Source organism: Cetorhinus maximus, chromosome 29, assembly GCF_964194155.1.
Source record: "Cetorhinus maximus chromosome 29, sCetMax3.hap1.1, whole genome shotgun sequence".
Lineage (NCBI taxonomy): Eukaryota > Metazoa > Chordata > Chondrichthyes > Lamniformes > Cetorhinidae > Cetorhinus > Cetorhinus maximus.
Window position 1 is genome coordinate 17844953 of NC_135907.1, and position 15542 is coordinate 17860494.

General features: G+C 49.1%; 1 protein-coding gene across 1 annotated transcript in view; it reads left to right on the forward strand.

Annotated features, from left to right (window-relative positions):
* LOC144669336 (myosin-binding protein C, fast-type-like) overlaps window positions 1–15542 on the forward strand; it is a 90992-nt gene that overhangs the window by 19286 nt on the left and 56164 nt on the right. Inside the window, exons 6-14 of the mRNA XM_078531698.1 lie at window positions 324–347; window positions 452–481; window positions 6391–6468; window positions 7875–8023; window positions 9205–9319; window positions 11202–11247; window positions 12323–12379; window positions 13997–14169; window positions 15036–15168. Coding sequence (XP_078387824.1) covers window positions 324–347; window positions 452–481; window positions 6391–6468; window positions 7875–8023; window positions 9205–9319; window positions 11202–11247; window positions 12323–12379; window positions 13997–14169; window positions 15036–15168 — 805 coding nt within the window. The remainder of the gene's footprint in view (window positions 1–323; window positions 348–451; window positions 482–6390; window positions 6469–7874; window positions 8024–9204; window positions 9320–11201; window positions 11248–12322; window positions 12380–13996; window positions 14170–15035; window positions 15169–15542) is intronic.

The following is a 15542-nucleotide window of genomic DNA, read 5'->3' on the forward strand; positions in this document are numbered from 1 at the left end:
AGAGAGACAATTGGTTATATGGCTTGAGGGGTTCTACTCTGCAAGCATGGGGCAAGGCAAGGAGGCTGAGCCATCACAGCCAGTCCAGGGATTGAATGTAAGCTGTTGGCATCATTCTGCATCACACTCCAGCCAACTGAGCTAACTGACCCATCCCTGTTAAACTTTTGGATAATGACCACTTGAGCAGGGTTGTGCGACTGTGGAGCCAGGGAAGGAGTCAGCACCTTGGAGAGGAGGCAGAGAGAATGGGTAAAATTGTTGCTAAAAGGAAAATTAAAGAGTAACCACACTAACTGATTCTCCCCTTCTCGTTCCCGCAGAAGGAGGCAAAGCCCATGCTGAAGGTAGCCAAATTTATTTTCCCTGATTCTATGATGTTTTATTCTATGATCTTTATTCCTTTTTTCGATAGCTTAGAATAGTTTCTGTGTTTCTCTTTTCTTTGTAGATCAGATTCAAACTGAACTTCCTGTGGATGGTAAGAATTTCGGTTCATTTGCGTCACCGATAAACTTCGAAAGAATTATACAGGACAGAAGAGGCCATTTGGCCTATCGTCATGTGCTGGCTCTTTGAACAAGCTTTCCCCTACTACCCCCCCACCCCCCCCTCTTTCCCCCATAGCCCTGCAACCTTTCCTTTTCGAATATTTATCCAATTCCCTTTTGCAAGTGACCCCATTGCATGAGACTGACTGGATAGTTCTTGTCAGATAGACTGAGGTCGATAGGAGATCCCACCCCCCCAATTAAAAACCTAGGGCTGTGGATTTACGACTGTTTCTGTAGCGTTCCAGCACTGTGCAAAAGCAAAACACTGCGGGTGCTAGAAACCTGAGACAAAAACAGAAAATGCTGGAAACACTCGCCAGTTCGGCCGGCATCTGTGGGGAGAGAACGGAGTTGACGTTTCAGGTCGATGACCTTTCCTTTGGTCCTACGTCAGTTGAGAATTTAGCAGGGAAGGTATTTGCATGACGATGGGGGGGAAAGGTGGGGGAGTGGCAGAAGGAAGCTGCTCTTGCAAAGGGCCAGCATGGACAGATGGGGCCAAATGGCCTCCTTCTGTCCTGTAGCCACCCTATGGCTGGGATTTTCCAGCACTGCCGTGGGGAATGCGGCGACCCTGCCAAAACTCCATTGACTTTCGATCCCGGCGGTGGGAGGGGGGGGTGGGTGGAAAATCCCATCCTATGATTCTAGTTCCAGGTTCATTGATTCATTCGAAGTCAATCTGGGGAGACGGGTATGGGTCTGATCCAATATTTCCTGTTGTACAGTTTTCCCAAATTCCTATTCAGCCCCCGCACTCCCCTGCCCCCCTCCAGGGGAATCCCTGACTAATCTGGTACAGAGTTTAGACCATCTTTAAAAACAAGACCCATCAAAATAAGATGGCTCTTTTAAACGGAAGTGAGTGATAATCAATGGATCTAACCTTGACCCCTGAAGTTGTCGTTTTATTTTACTTTGCATCATTTTATGTCTCACCAGAGCGACTACATCATACAGAAAACATTTTAGCCTCAAAAAGCCACATTGGCGTGTCAGTCCAACTCTTTTTGGAAAAATATACTTTATTCATAAAATATCTACAAAACATTTCAAAATGGCCATCACAATAAGTGCAATCAGATTCAACTTTTCCACATGGGTCACAAGGTGCTTCATTACAATCAATGAATATTACAGACATTTCAACATGATCATTACAGACAGTCACAGTGCAATGGTATTCAAATTATCAACATAGAACATGTTGCACTCTAAGGTCCTTCAATACAATTATGATACATTTAGTATTCGCTGTATACATTCAGTGTGACACAAAGCTGGGTGGGAGGGTGAGCTGTGAGGAGGATGCAGAGATGCATCAGTGTGATTTGGACAAGCTGAGTGAGTGGGCAAATGCATGGCAATGGGCGCATGGGTAAATGTGAGGTTATCCACTTTGGTAGCAAAAACAGGAAGGCGGATTATTATCTGAATGGCTATAAATTGAGAGAGGGGAATGTACAACGAGACCTGGGTGTCCTTGTACACCAGTCGCTGAAGGTAAGCATGCAGGTGCAGCAGGCGGTAAAGAAGGCAAATGGTAAGTTGGCCTTCATAGCGAAAGGATTCGAGTACAGGAGCAGGGATGCCTTGCTGCAATTATACAGGGCCTTGGTGAGACCAAACCTGGAATATTGCGTGCAGTTTTGGTCTCCTTATCTGAGGAAGGATGTTCTTGCTATAGAGGGAGTGCAGCGAAGGTTTACCCGAATGATTCCTGGGATGGTGGGACTGACATATGAGGGGAGATTGAGTCGTTTAGGATTATATTTGCTGGAGTTCAGAAGAATGAGGGGGGATCTCATAGAAACTTATAAAATTCTAACAGGACTAGACAGGGTAGATGCAGGAAGGATGTTCCCGATGGTGGGGGAGTCCAGAACCAGGGGTCGCAGTCTGAGGATACGGGGTAGACCATTTAGGACTGAGATGAGGAGAAATTTCTTCACCCAGAGAGTGGTGAGCCTGTGGAATTCACTACCACAAAGTAGTTGAGGCCAAAACATTGTATGTTTTCAAGAAGGAGTTAGATATAGCTCTTGGGGCAAAAGGAATCAAAGGATATGGGGAGAAAGCGGGAGCAGGCTATTGAGTTGGATGATCAGCCATGATCATAATGAATGGCGGAGCAGGCTCGAAGGGCTGAATGGCCTACTCCTGCTCCTAGTTTCTATGTTTCTATGAGTCATGCAGCCCGAGGGGTCTATACAATTCCCAGCCTCTTGCTGCACTATGGCTGAAAGGTCTTAGACAGCGACTTTGCGCCTTTGCGGCAGCTGCCCCAAGCTTTAGTGCGTCCCTCAGCACGTAGCCCTGGATCTTGGAATGTGCCAGTCTGCAACATTCGGTCGGGGACAACTCTTTGCACTGGAAGACCAACAGGTTTCGGGCAGACCAAAGAGCGACTTTCACCGAGTTGATGATCCTCCAGCTGCAGTTGATGTTTGTCTCGGTGTGTGTCCCTGGGAACAGCCGGTAGAGCACAGAGTCCTGTGTCACAGAACTGCTTGGGATGAACCTCGACAGAAACCACTGCATCTCTCTCCAGACCTTCTTTGCAAAGACACAATCCACAAGGAGGTGAACAACGGTCTCTTCCCCACCACAGCCACCTCGAGGGCAGCATGCGGAGGGGGTGAGACTCCTGCCGTGTTGGAAGGATCTGACGGGGAGGGCCTTTCTCACCACCAGCCAAGCTACATCTTGGTGCTTGTTGGTAAGTTCTGGCGATGAGGCATTCTGCCAAATGACTTTGACAGTCTGCTCGGGGAACCATCCCACAGGATCCACCCGCTCCTTTTCCCTCAGGGCCTCTAAGATGTTACGTGCTGACCACTGCCTGATGGACTTGTGGTCAAAGGTGTTTCTCTGCATAAATTTTTCCACGAGGGACAGGTGGTACGGCACGGTCCAACTACCTGGAGTGTTCCATGGTAGCGTGGCCAGACCCATCCTTCTCAACACCGGGGACAGGTAGAACCTCAGCACGTAGTGATACTTGGTGTTTGCGTACTGAGGGTCTCCGTGTCAGTGCAACGTACCATAGGCCTGGAGAATGGAGTTTGCGTACAGACGGAAGTAGTTAAAAGGTAACTACTGTTCAGCCTCTCCTCCAGTTACAATTACTGTGCTGTCAGTACCTCATTTCTAACATGTAATGGGGGATATTCAAGTGCGTTTGAATACCTTGCAAGTCACACCTTGGTCTTGCAGTTTAATAGAAGGATATTCATATCGGTGTTGTAAATGGACGAGGTTATTCACAGCTCATTCGCAGCCCACACCAGAGGGGATATATTTTGCATAAGTCTTTCATTTGCATTTAAATAGACTTCAGTCGGCTTTGTGACCAGGAGAGCAGTATTGAGGAGTCCAGGTATATACAGTGTGGTGAGGGCTGGTGCGAGTTAGGCTTCTGCAGGCTTGAGCAAAGGGGGCTGCAAAGGCGCAATGGGGAAGGGTCGCTGTCTAAGACCTTCCTGCCACAGGGCACCGAGGGGCTGGGAACTGTTTGAATCCCCTCGGGCTGTACAGCTCAAAATGAATGTCTGCAAATGATTGTAATATTGTTTGTACTGATGCACCTGGTGATACATTTTGTAAAAGTTGAACCTGATTGTACTGATTGTAATGGTGTTTTTGAAATGGTTTGGAATGTGGTTGAAGATATTTTATGAATAAAGTATATTTTTGCAAAAAAAAATAAAATAAATCAGATTGGCACGCTGAGGCCTGGGACACATTGGATTGGATCTTCATCTTTAAAGTGCATGAGGCAGAAGGGGTCGGGAATGGGGTGAGGATGGTGTGAGTGCAGGGAGGGAAACCCGGCCCTGGTTTACAAACCCCAAGCCGGCCCTGCTTCCTACCAGCGCAGGCTCGGAAACCCCCGTTCGGCCTGACGTCAGGGTCCCAAACCCCATGATTAAATTCACCCCGTTATTTTAAACCCTGATACCAGCTGACTGTTCCCTCCTTCATCCTTTAATAGGATGTGGGCGTCGCTGGCAAGGCCAGCATTTGTTGCCCATCCCTATTGCCCTTGAACCTAGTGGCTTGCTGGGCCATTTCAGAGGACAGTTAAGAGTCAACCATCTTACTATGGGTCTGGAGTCACATGTAGGCCAGACCAGGTAAGAATGGCAGATTTCAGTCAACCAGATGGTTTTTTTTTTACAACAATTGATTCATGGTCACCGTTACTGAGACTAGCATTCAATTCCAGATTAAAAAAAATATTATTTATTGAATTTAAGTTCCACCAACTGTCACGGTGGGATTTGAACCCTTGTCCCTAGAGCATTAGCCCAAATCTCTGGATTACTCATTCAGTGGCATTGCCACCGTCTCCCCTGTTTACTGTCAGGCAACAATCGTTGCTTCAAAACGTCTTAAGACCAAAGGCGATGCGCTGCACGTTGCCCATCTCCTCCCCTCCCTTGTCTTTCCCCCCTACCCTCCCCTCCCCTTCCCTTCCCTTCACCCTCCTCCCCACCCGCCAACCCACCGTCTGGAAACTCGCACACGACGGACTTGCTGGGAATGCAGCCCCATTAGCCGCTCCTCCCCCAATCCATTGTCCCCATCATCACGCCCCTCCCCCTATAGCCCCATCAGCCGCTCCTCCCCCACTCCATTGCCCCCATTAGCCGCTCCTCCCCCAATCCATTGTCCCCATCATCACGCCCCTCCCCCTATAGCCCCATCAGCCGCTCCTCCCCCACTCCATTGCCCCCATCAGCCGCTCCTCCCCCACTCCATTGCCCCCATCAGCTGCTCCTCCCCCCACTCCATTGTCCCCATCATCACGCCCCTCCCCCTACAGCCCCATCAGCCGCTCCTCCCCCACTCCATTGCCCCCATCACCACGCCCCTCCCCCACTCCATTGTCCCCATGACCACCACCCCCCCCCTCCTCTTCCTCCTCCTCCTATGGCTCCATCAGCCCGCCCCTCCCCCGCTCCTAGGGTCTGCCATTGACAAAACGCCCCTTTATCTTTATCCCCCAGAGTTGGTCACCTTGACCAGGTGAGAGTGGGGCCTTCTGCCCCTCAGGCACAGGGAAGTCCCGCCCTTGGGAGCTGCCAGCCATTCTGATTGGCCGGCAGTTGAGTGGCCCCAACAGTGCCAGGATGCAGAGTGGCCGCTGCTGGGACTAGAAGGGAGTCCTGAGAAGGAAGGACATGGGTTGCTGGGCTGAAAGGTGAGTCCGACGTTTTTGGCCAGGGAGGGATTGGGGAGCCTAGCAAGGGAGGGGAGGGGAGGAAAGGAGGAGGGGTGGAGGTTGGGGTGGGTGGGGAGGGGGGTTCGGGTTCATGAGACCAGATGGGGTCGGGGGTAGGGGGTAGCACAAACGGGGTGGGGAACCCATCTTATGAGAGGTGCCCCCGATGGGCATAGGGAACCCCAGAGTGGGCACTGTGCTGTGACTTAATGAAGGAGGGTCGTTGAGACTTGAAGTTTAAGTCAACTATGCCCCAGGGTCATGAGGACTCGAAACGTCAACTGATTTCTTCTCCACCGATGCTGCCAGACCTGCTGAGTTTTTCCAGGTATTTCTGTTTTTGTCTTGGAAGAAAGTTTCCTGAGGAACACTGTTTTAAAAAAAGCACCCCGCCCCCACACACAGCTCAGAAACCACAGGGTGGAATTTTACAGCCCTGTTGCCATGGGTTGGGGAGGGGGCAGGGTGCCTGTAAAATGCAGCCAGTGAGCTGCTCAAAAGTCCATTGACTCCGGCAGGACCGTAAAATCCCAACGTAGAATTCCTGCTCAGAGCCCAGATCCTGAGGTGAATGAATCTCTTTTTCTCTCTCTCTCTCTCTCTCCGCAGATACCGCCCCGGATGATGCACATCAAAACCTGACTGGTCTCTTCGCTGAGAAGCCTGCATCGGTATCAGCCCGCATTGGTGAGTCTGTACGGAAAGCCAGACGATCGCCGTGATGTTGTGCGGACTGACTGGTCCCAGTCGGAGCCTGGGGGATCTCCCAAGCGTTAAAAAAGGTTCAACAGGGAGAAACCACTTCCTTTGGTGTCGGGGTGCAGGGGAAAGCGTTGGGCTGGTGCCTGGCACATCCACCGTGTTATGGGAAACCAGCTCAGGGTTGGGTGGGAAAGCGGTGAGCTAGCCACCCGTTTTGATTTTACCTGCCCCACCCCGCCACCTGCAAATAAGCCGGCTGGTCGGCGGGGGAGGCTGTAAAATTCCCCACGTTGTTTCAGGTCAGTTCCTTTTGTCAGGAATCTTGCATCTCTCTCTACCATTTGAAAACAAGTGCTGTAATCATTGCTGAGTTTAACTTTGTTGGATATCCTATGACCCAGGGTAGGATTTGAACATGAGGATCAACATTTCACAATTGATGTGGCCAGACCACTGAGCGCAGGGATTTAAAAAAAAATTGTTAATTCGTGGGATGTAAATGTCGATGGCAAGTCCCAGCATTTGTTGCCCATCCCCAATTGCCCCTTGAGAAGGTGGTGGTGAGCTGCCTTCTTGAACCGCTGCACTCCATGTGGTGTAGGTACACCCACAGTGCTGTTAGGAAGGCAGTTCCAGGATTTTGACCCAGCGACAGTGAAGGAACGGTGATATATTTCCAAGTCAGGATGGTGAGTGGCTTGGAGGGGCGTTTGCAGGTGGTGGTGTTCCCATGTATCTGCTGCCCTTGTCCTTCTAGGTGGTAGAGGTCGCAGGTTTTGGCAGATGCTGTCAAAGGAGCCTTGGTGAGTTGCTGCAGTGCATCTTGTAGATGGTACACACTGCTGCCACTGTGCGTCGGTGGTGGAGGGAGTGCATGTTTAAGGTGGAGGATGGGGGGGCCAATGAAGTGGGCTACTTTGTACTGGATGGTGTCGAGCTTCTTGCCTGTTGGGTGAACAGGTTTTGTTGTGAGTCAGGATATGGACGGCAGACTTTAGGATGAGCTCAAATTTAGGGGTGTGGGGGTGGGTAGTGGAATGTACGAGTCTGGCCAGGAGAGCGCTGGACTAGTCGAATTTGGGGGTAACAGAAGCACAGACAACAGTTTCAGCGGCAGCTGGGCTGAGGCAGGGGTGGAGACAGGCGAGATTATGAAGGTGGAAATGGGTGGCCTTTCTGATGGAGAATTTATGGGGCTGGCAGCTCAGCTCTGGGTCAAATAGGATGCCAAAGTTGTGGACATAAAATTAGAAGCTAGCTCTAAAACTATGTGGGATCATCACATCCCACTCTCTTTTGGCGTTTCTCGAGATGCTGCTGAGTCCTGGAACGGACAGAAAGTGAGGTGAAGAAGGGGGCTTGACTGATCTTTTCTTGCCTTTGATCGACAGGTGAGACTATCTCGTTGATAGCCAAGGTTGATTCCAGCAAACTTGTAAGGAGACCAGCTATCAAGTGGTTTAAGGGAAAATGGATGGATCTGGGAAGCAAAGCCGGAAAGGTGTACCAGTTCAGTGAAAAATATGATGGCAAGGCAAAGGTGAGGCAGGACTTCGAACAGGATGAGATGGCTCCAGTTTGCCCATCTTCATGACACAGTTATAAAAAAATATACAAGTTAAATAAAGCCTTTAATAACTTAAGGATGCCCCAAAACATTTCACAGCCAATGAAGTGTAGTCACTATTGTAATATAGAGAGTGCGACAGCCAATTTGTGCGCAGCAAGACCCCACAAGCAGCAATGTGGTAATGACTGGATAATCTTTAAGTGATGTTGGTTAAGGGCTAAGTATTGGCCAGAATACCAGGATAACTCACCCGCTCTTCTTCAGATAGTGGCCACAGGATCTTTTGGATGTATTCGAGGGGCCAGGTAGGGCCTAGGTTTCATGTCTTATCTGAAAGGCCGCTCCTCTGGCAGTGCAGCACTCCCTTGGCACTGCCCTGGAGTGTCAGCCTGGGTTTTGTGCACACGCCCCTCACTCGGAGGGGAGAGTGCTACCCCACTGAGCTTTGGCTGACCATAAGCATCTAATTTAAGCGAGAGTGCACGCTATTAATTCCATAGTTGTACCTGCGGACATTGGTCAAGTAGCGTGGAATGACAAAAAAAAGTATGGCTGCAGTTCCTAACTTGCACAAGACCAGACTTGGTAGTAAAGTGACAAGTGCTGATCCAGGGCTTCCCAAACTGTGGGTCGTGACCCCCAGAGACAAAATTTTGGGGTTGCGAGCTCCGGGGCAATGGCTGCCATGGAACTCGGACTGAACGCTAAGAGCTGCGAGGCCCCTTTAAATCCTTGCTTTTTTTTCTAATGGTGGGTGTGGCCTACCGGACCGACCTTTGAGGCCTGATTGCTACAGCCAAAAAAAAGCCTGCAGCTTAAACACTTTACACCACACTCAACCTCACCCCTCCCAACCCCCCCAGCTTGGCAGATGAAGTCCACTCCCTCGTTGCCCTGCACCCAAAGCTCTTGTACCCCCCCAACCTTTCACTCTTGGGGGGGGGGTCAAGTGAAGTCTGGGGCATTAAAATGGGGACACACGAGGAAAAAGTTTGGGGAGCACTGTGCTAAACACTGGCTCCTACATTTGCTAAGTCGAGGTAGACAGATGAGCCCAGCAGCTATAGACAAGGAAGAGGACGAGCAGTGGAGTGGACAGGACATGGGAAGAATTCAGTTAAGACGATGGATAACGAATTCTCTCTCCACAGGTTTACACCTTTGAGATGAAGATAAATGTCGATAGGAACGTTGCAGGTGGCTACAGGTGTGAGGTGGCCTCAAAAGATCAGTTTGACAGTGTGGCTTTTGACATCACTGTTGAAAGTAAGAAGCACGTTTTCCCTTAATAATCCTGAATTGATTATACAGTCAGTAAGAATACTCTGTGCAGCCAGCTTGGCTCAGGGTCAAAGGCCAATGGGTTCATGTCCTACTCCAGAGACTTGAGCTCAAAACCCCGTGGTAACACCCGATGTGGTTGTGAGGGTGACTCAGGGTCAAAGGCCAGTGGGTTCATGTCCTCCTCCAGAGACTTGAGCTCAAAACCCCGTGGTAACACCCGATGTGGTTGTGAGGGTGACTCAGGGTCAAAGGCTAATGGGTTCATGTCCTCCTCCGGAGACTTGAGCTCAAAACCCCGTGGTAACACCCGGTGCGGTTGTGAGGGTGTCTTGCATAGTCGGAGGTGCCATCCCTCAGATGAGGTGTTAAAATGAGGCCCTGACTACCTGTTTTTGTAGTTCTGGTGGATGCCAAAGAGTCCGCAGTACTAATTCACAAGACCGATAGGAAAAGCCATTTTGCCCATCTTAATTCTTCCATCCTGAAAGATCTCAGACATTACCCCCCAAAACTCCACGAGATCCAAACCCTCCTTAAGCTTTCTCCTCCACTCCTCTATTTTTGGAATCCATTTCATAAGCTCAGGAGTAGGAGTAGGCCATTCGGCCCCTCGAGCCTGCCCTGCCATTCAGTAAGATCGTGGCTGATCTGAGCACAATTGCTAACCAACTCCCACCTCCTTCCAGATCACGACTCCATTATTGATGCCAAACTATTATTTTCCTGACCCTGGTCTCAACTCCACTTTCCTGCCTGTCCCCCTTGACTCCCTTGTCAATCAAAAATCTAACTCCGCCTTGAATATATTCAATGACCCAGCCTCCACTGCTCTCTGGGGAAGAGGATTCCAAAGACTAACAACCTTCTGAGAGAAGTTGTTCCTCCTCCCCTTCTTCTCAAATGGGAGACCCCCTATTTTTAAACTGTGCTAGTTCTAGATTAATCAGTCTGGTTTGTGAAGAGGGTTTTCTGATATCAGTCTTAAAATTACCTTTCACTTTACTGAACTACTGCCTCCTTGCCCTCTTATTCATTTAAGGCAAAATCGGGATTCACTAGGTGTCCTGCCAACTCAAGATGGCCGCACAAGATGGCCACCGACACCCTACTGCACATGCAGAGAAATCCAATGATTTCACGCCTGTAGGGCTGGTGGGAGAATGTAACAGGCATCCAGGGTCCGGGAGATAATAGCTTGGCATTGATAATGGAGCCTTGGTCTGGAAGGAGATGGGAGTTGGGTAGCAATTGCCTTTAGGCAGCTAGGCCTTTCCGTTATAAAACAGCGATTGCCTTCTCAGCTGGGAGAGCTACAAATACAAGAAAAATAGATTAGTGGGTCACGGTTGTGGGGAAGCTGAGATGGGATCCCCTGCACTGACACAAAATCCCCCTCCCCTTGCTTGGGAAAACTCTTCCCCGCCCCCCCACAAAGGTCAAGGCTGTGTGTTGGGTGGGGAAGGCCCCGGGAAAGGCTGTGATATTGGTGCGGCAGCTGAAGGGAAGAGCATGATTGGGTACTCCAAAGAGATCCATGTTTCCTGGTTTCCGGACCGTAACCCCGCCGAAATGCATTGGCGACAATCAAGAGTTTATCCCTGTTAATTCCCTCTGCTATTTTAAACACTCCTGTTTGATCTCAAAGCTGAAAAAACCCGACAGTTTTGCCCAAAACTCTGGCACCTTTTTAATCGGAGCAAATCGCTTGGGTGTCATCTTATTCGACATCTTCTGAAACCTATACATATATCCACCGTACTTTCCTCAAGATTCAATTCATTTGGAACCCGCCCTTTCAAATCTCTGCTGTGTATACTTGATTATTCTTCTGCTGCCTTTTAAATCTTCACTAATTTCTCTACAGCTTCAGTAGAAGAGTCTACTAATATTCTTTCAACTTTCAGGCGGACGTGAGTAATCTCTTTCTCTCTTCACTGGTCTTCACCCCTAACTGGTCCATCCTGTGTCATGTGTAGCCCATCCCTAGTTGCCCTGTGCTACATCGGAGTGGCTCACTAGGGTACTTTAGTGTGGAGTTAGGAGTTGACTGCATTGACTGTACAGGAGTCTCAGACAGGCTAGATCAAGTAAGGGCAACAGGTTTCCTTCCTTGAAAACCATTAGTTGGGTTTCAGTGGCCACTTTTACTGATACCAGCGTTTTATTTGCGCATTTCCTTTTTTCAAACTGTTTTTAAATTCTTAAACTGTGGCACAAATCGGATTGGCATTCCGCGGATTAATGGTCTACAGTCACCACACAGCTACTGTACTCATTTGCGGTTCCAGGAACTATTTGATATCTCTGCCTGCTTCAGCCCAAATGGCGCGTGTTTGCCATTCATTCCACCTTGGAGAGCATCAGGGCTGCCTGGGCTCACAAAGGAAGGGTAGTCCCTTGGTTGACATGGCATGGGGGGGCTGCCACAGTCGACGAAGTGGCACCTCAGTAAGATTGTCCTATCAGGAATGACTGGGCTCTTTTTCCTCTCTCAGAGAGAGGGCTGACCTGAGAGAAGCCTTTAAGATTAAGCAAGGCTCCGATATGTTAGGGATAGAGAAGATGGCTCCATTTGCGGAGAAGACCAGAGCTGGAACCGTCAATGTAAGACGGTCATTAGTAAATCCAGTAGGGAATTCGGGAGAAACCGCTTTACCCCGAGAGTGGTGAGAATGTGGAACACGCTAACACATGGTGTAGATGCGATGGCTAACATAGATATCTATAAAGGGAAGCTAGATGAGGGAGAACGTAATAGAAGGTTTTGTTGATGGGGTGGGATGTAGAAGATTGGAAGGAGGCTCAAGTGGAATAGAAATGCTAGCATGAACCTGATGGGCCGAGTGGGCCTGTTTCTGTAAATTCTGTGTAAGAGCTTGCGCCTTTGGAAGATGAGTAGAAAACTTAGCAGAGAGAGGGAATATCTGAACACGACTGAGAAAAGATCTCGATTGTTAAACTAAGATGTGTTCATTTCACTTGCAGAGCTAAAGCTGGTGATGATGCCGGAGAGCTGGATTTTAGTGGACTACTGAAGAAAAGGTAGGGGAGGAGTGAATTATGTTTTGTAAGCGTTTAAACCCGTCCATTATAAGGGTCAGCTTGACTCAGTTGGCAGGGCTGTTACCCTTGAGTCAGAAAGTTGTGGGTCTAAGACTTGCGCAGTTGATGGTCTATCTAGGCTGACACTTCAGTGCAGCACTGATGGAGTGCTGTGTTGTCGGAGGTCCTGCCTTTTTAAAAAATTGTTCGGGGTGTGTAGGGACACCCACAGTGCTGTTTGGAAGAGAGTTCCAGGATTTTGACCTAGCGACAGTGAAGGGATGGTGAGATAGTTCCAAGTTAGGATGGTGTGTGGCTTGCAGGGGATGCTGTTCCCTTGTCCTTCTTGATGGTAGTGGTCACGGGTTTGGAAGGTGCTGCCAAAGGAGTCTTGGTGAGTTGCTGCAGTGCATCCTGTAGATGGTACACACACTGCTGCTACTGTGCGTCGGTGGTGGAGGGAGTGAATGCTTAAGATGGTGGATGGGGTGCCAATCAAACGGGGCTGCTTTGTCCCGGATGGTGTTGAGCTTTCTGAGTGTTGTGGGAGCTGCACACACCCTGGCAAGTGGAGAGTATTCCATCACACTCCTGACTTGTGCCCTGTAGATGGTGGACAGGCTTTGGGGAGTCAGGATCATAAGAACACAAAAAACAGGAACAGGACCACTTGGCCCCTCAAGCCTGCCCCACCATTCAATAAGATCATGGCTGACCTGCCCCAGGCCTCAACTCCTCTTTCGTGCCAGCTCCTCATAGCCCTCAACTCCCCGATATTTCAAAAATCTATCTACCTCCTCTTTAAATACTTTCAGTGACCTAGCCGCCAGGAGGTGAGCTACTCTCCGCAGAATTCCTAGCCTCTGACCTGTAGCCCACAGTGTTTATAAGGCTGGCCCAGTTCAGTTCCTGGTCGATGGTAAACCCCCCCAGGATGTTGCATAAGATGTTGGACGATGTCTGTCTACCTAAGAGGTTGCAAAAGCTTCAAAGAGTTCTCTCCTGTCCCCCGACCTGGACTGATGCCTCAACCCAGCAACATTGCAGACGGATGAATTTGCTATTTAACGTTGCAGGGACTACATGTTAAAAGTAGTTTGCTCGCTGTTGATCTCCTTTGAGATGGCCCATGATTGTGAAAGATGATATATCAGTTCTTTTCCCTCTCTGCATGAGTCTGTGTCCTTTTCACACATACAGTCCACCTACATGTGGACAATCCTTGTGTCGAAAGAAAAGAAAGGTTTGCATTTATATTGTGCCTTTCCATGATCTCAGGATGTCCCATAGTGCTACACAGGCAATGAAGTACTTTTGAAGTATAGTCGCTGTTGTAATGTAGGAAACAACAGTAGCCAGGCAGTCTCTTCTTGGCCTCCACCTATCACTGGCCCCCTATCGAGCTCTCCTGTCCCACTCCCCCCTCTACCAGCTTATATTTCATCTCATTTCTATATGTCTTAGTTCTGATGAAGAGTCATACGGACTTGAAAAGTCAGCTGTATCCCTCTCCGCAGATGCTGTCAGACCTGCTGAGTTTTTTTCCAGCTATTTTTGTTTCTGTGCCAGGCAACAGTGGCAGCTTGACATCACTAGCTATTGTTATTTTTGAAACAGGGAAGTCAAAACTGAAGTCAAAGCTCCAATCGAAGAGGTTGACGTCTGGGAAATCCTGAAGAGTGCCAAGCCCTGTGACTATGAGAAAATTGCGTTCCAGTACGGCATCACCGACCTACGGGGCATGCTGAAGAGATTGAAGAAGAAAAAGAGGGTGGAGAAGAAGAGCGAATGTAAGTGAATCTTAGGCCATAACCTGAGGCGGGGGAGTTGGGGAGAGGGAGAATGAGAAGGTGGACAGGCACCTCCACACGCTCAATTACACATGCGCGCACAAAGGTATTTGTGGACATACAGGGGTCAATTTTCGTTGCCTGCTTTAAACTGGATGGTAATGGCCTCGAAATGGAATCAGACTCTCAGGATTATAGATTTGTTGCAGCGCAGAAGGAGACCATTCAGCCCATTGTCTCGTTAACAGTGACAATGTGGCATTCGCCATTTTATAAGCACCCGCCTCATTCTGGCCACAGGCCCCTGTTGACATGGAAATTGGGGGGTTGTGAGGTAAATGGGACTCCAATTGCCAATTCAGGTCAGAACTGGATACACTCCGGCCAATCCCGTGGGCAATAGAGCCAGCTAGGTCTGGCCAAAGGTTAACTGCCTCACCCACCCACCATTCCCCCTTCAACCCAGCCATCCGCCTCCCCACCCCAACCCTACCTCCCCTGCTGTGGTCTCCTTGCTGTAGTCTCAATCTTCCTGTTTGGAGCAAGCAGCTTAGCTGCCAAGTTTAAGTAAGACCAGTGCCTCAAAATGGCAGTGGGAGAGGTACGAGGGGAAGGGTGGGCCACCTTTGTCCCACCTGAATGACCCCAAAATTCAAAACCCACCCTTCAGAACTTTGTTCCATGAAACTTGGTTGCTCCTTATGTCCCGTCTTAATAGCGAGGGTACAGATACTTGTGCAAAGTGTAAAATTGTTCTCTCATTAGTGTTCACTATACCTGTCTAAAAATTATGTTTGCTGCATAATTAATTTATATTTTAATTTTTCCCCCCACCACCCCCCCCGTTTTTAATTGGCATTGGTCAGCATTTGCTAAAAAGCTGGAGAGCGCATATCAGGTAGACAAAGGTGGCAAAATTCGAATGTCCATAGAGCTGGCATCACCAAACTTGGAAGTGAAATGGTTGAAGAACGGGAAGGAAATCAGACCGAGTGGCAGGTACGTTGGGAGGGCGAATATTTTTGCGATGCCAACCGTAGTGATAATTAGAAGCCTTGTGTATGGCGTGGACCTCCTGTCCATTTTGTAACCTTACATCCCCTTTGTAATTTTTACATCAAGGTTTTAAAATGGGAAAACACCCCCCCTGTCAACATTTGCCTGTCACTTTAACTGAAGGCCTCCTACCATTAGGTGGCGATGTATTGCAGTTCATCAAGTTCACTGGTCATTTTGTTCCACAATTCTGATTCTTGGCTTGAATTTTGGGCCTTTGAAACTCAATTTCTGGGTCTTCGACCTGATCTTCAAGGTTTCAGCATTGGCTACTGCCTTCGACCTGTGAGCAGCCAGCTGATTTCAATTTCAGGCCT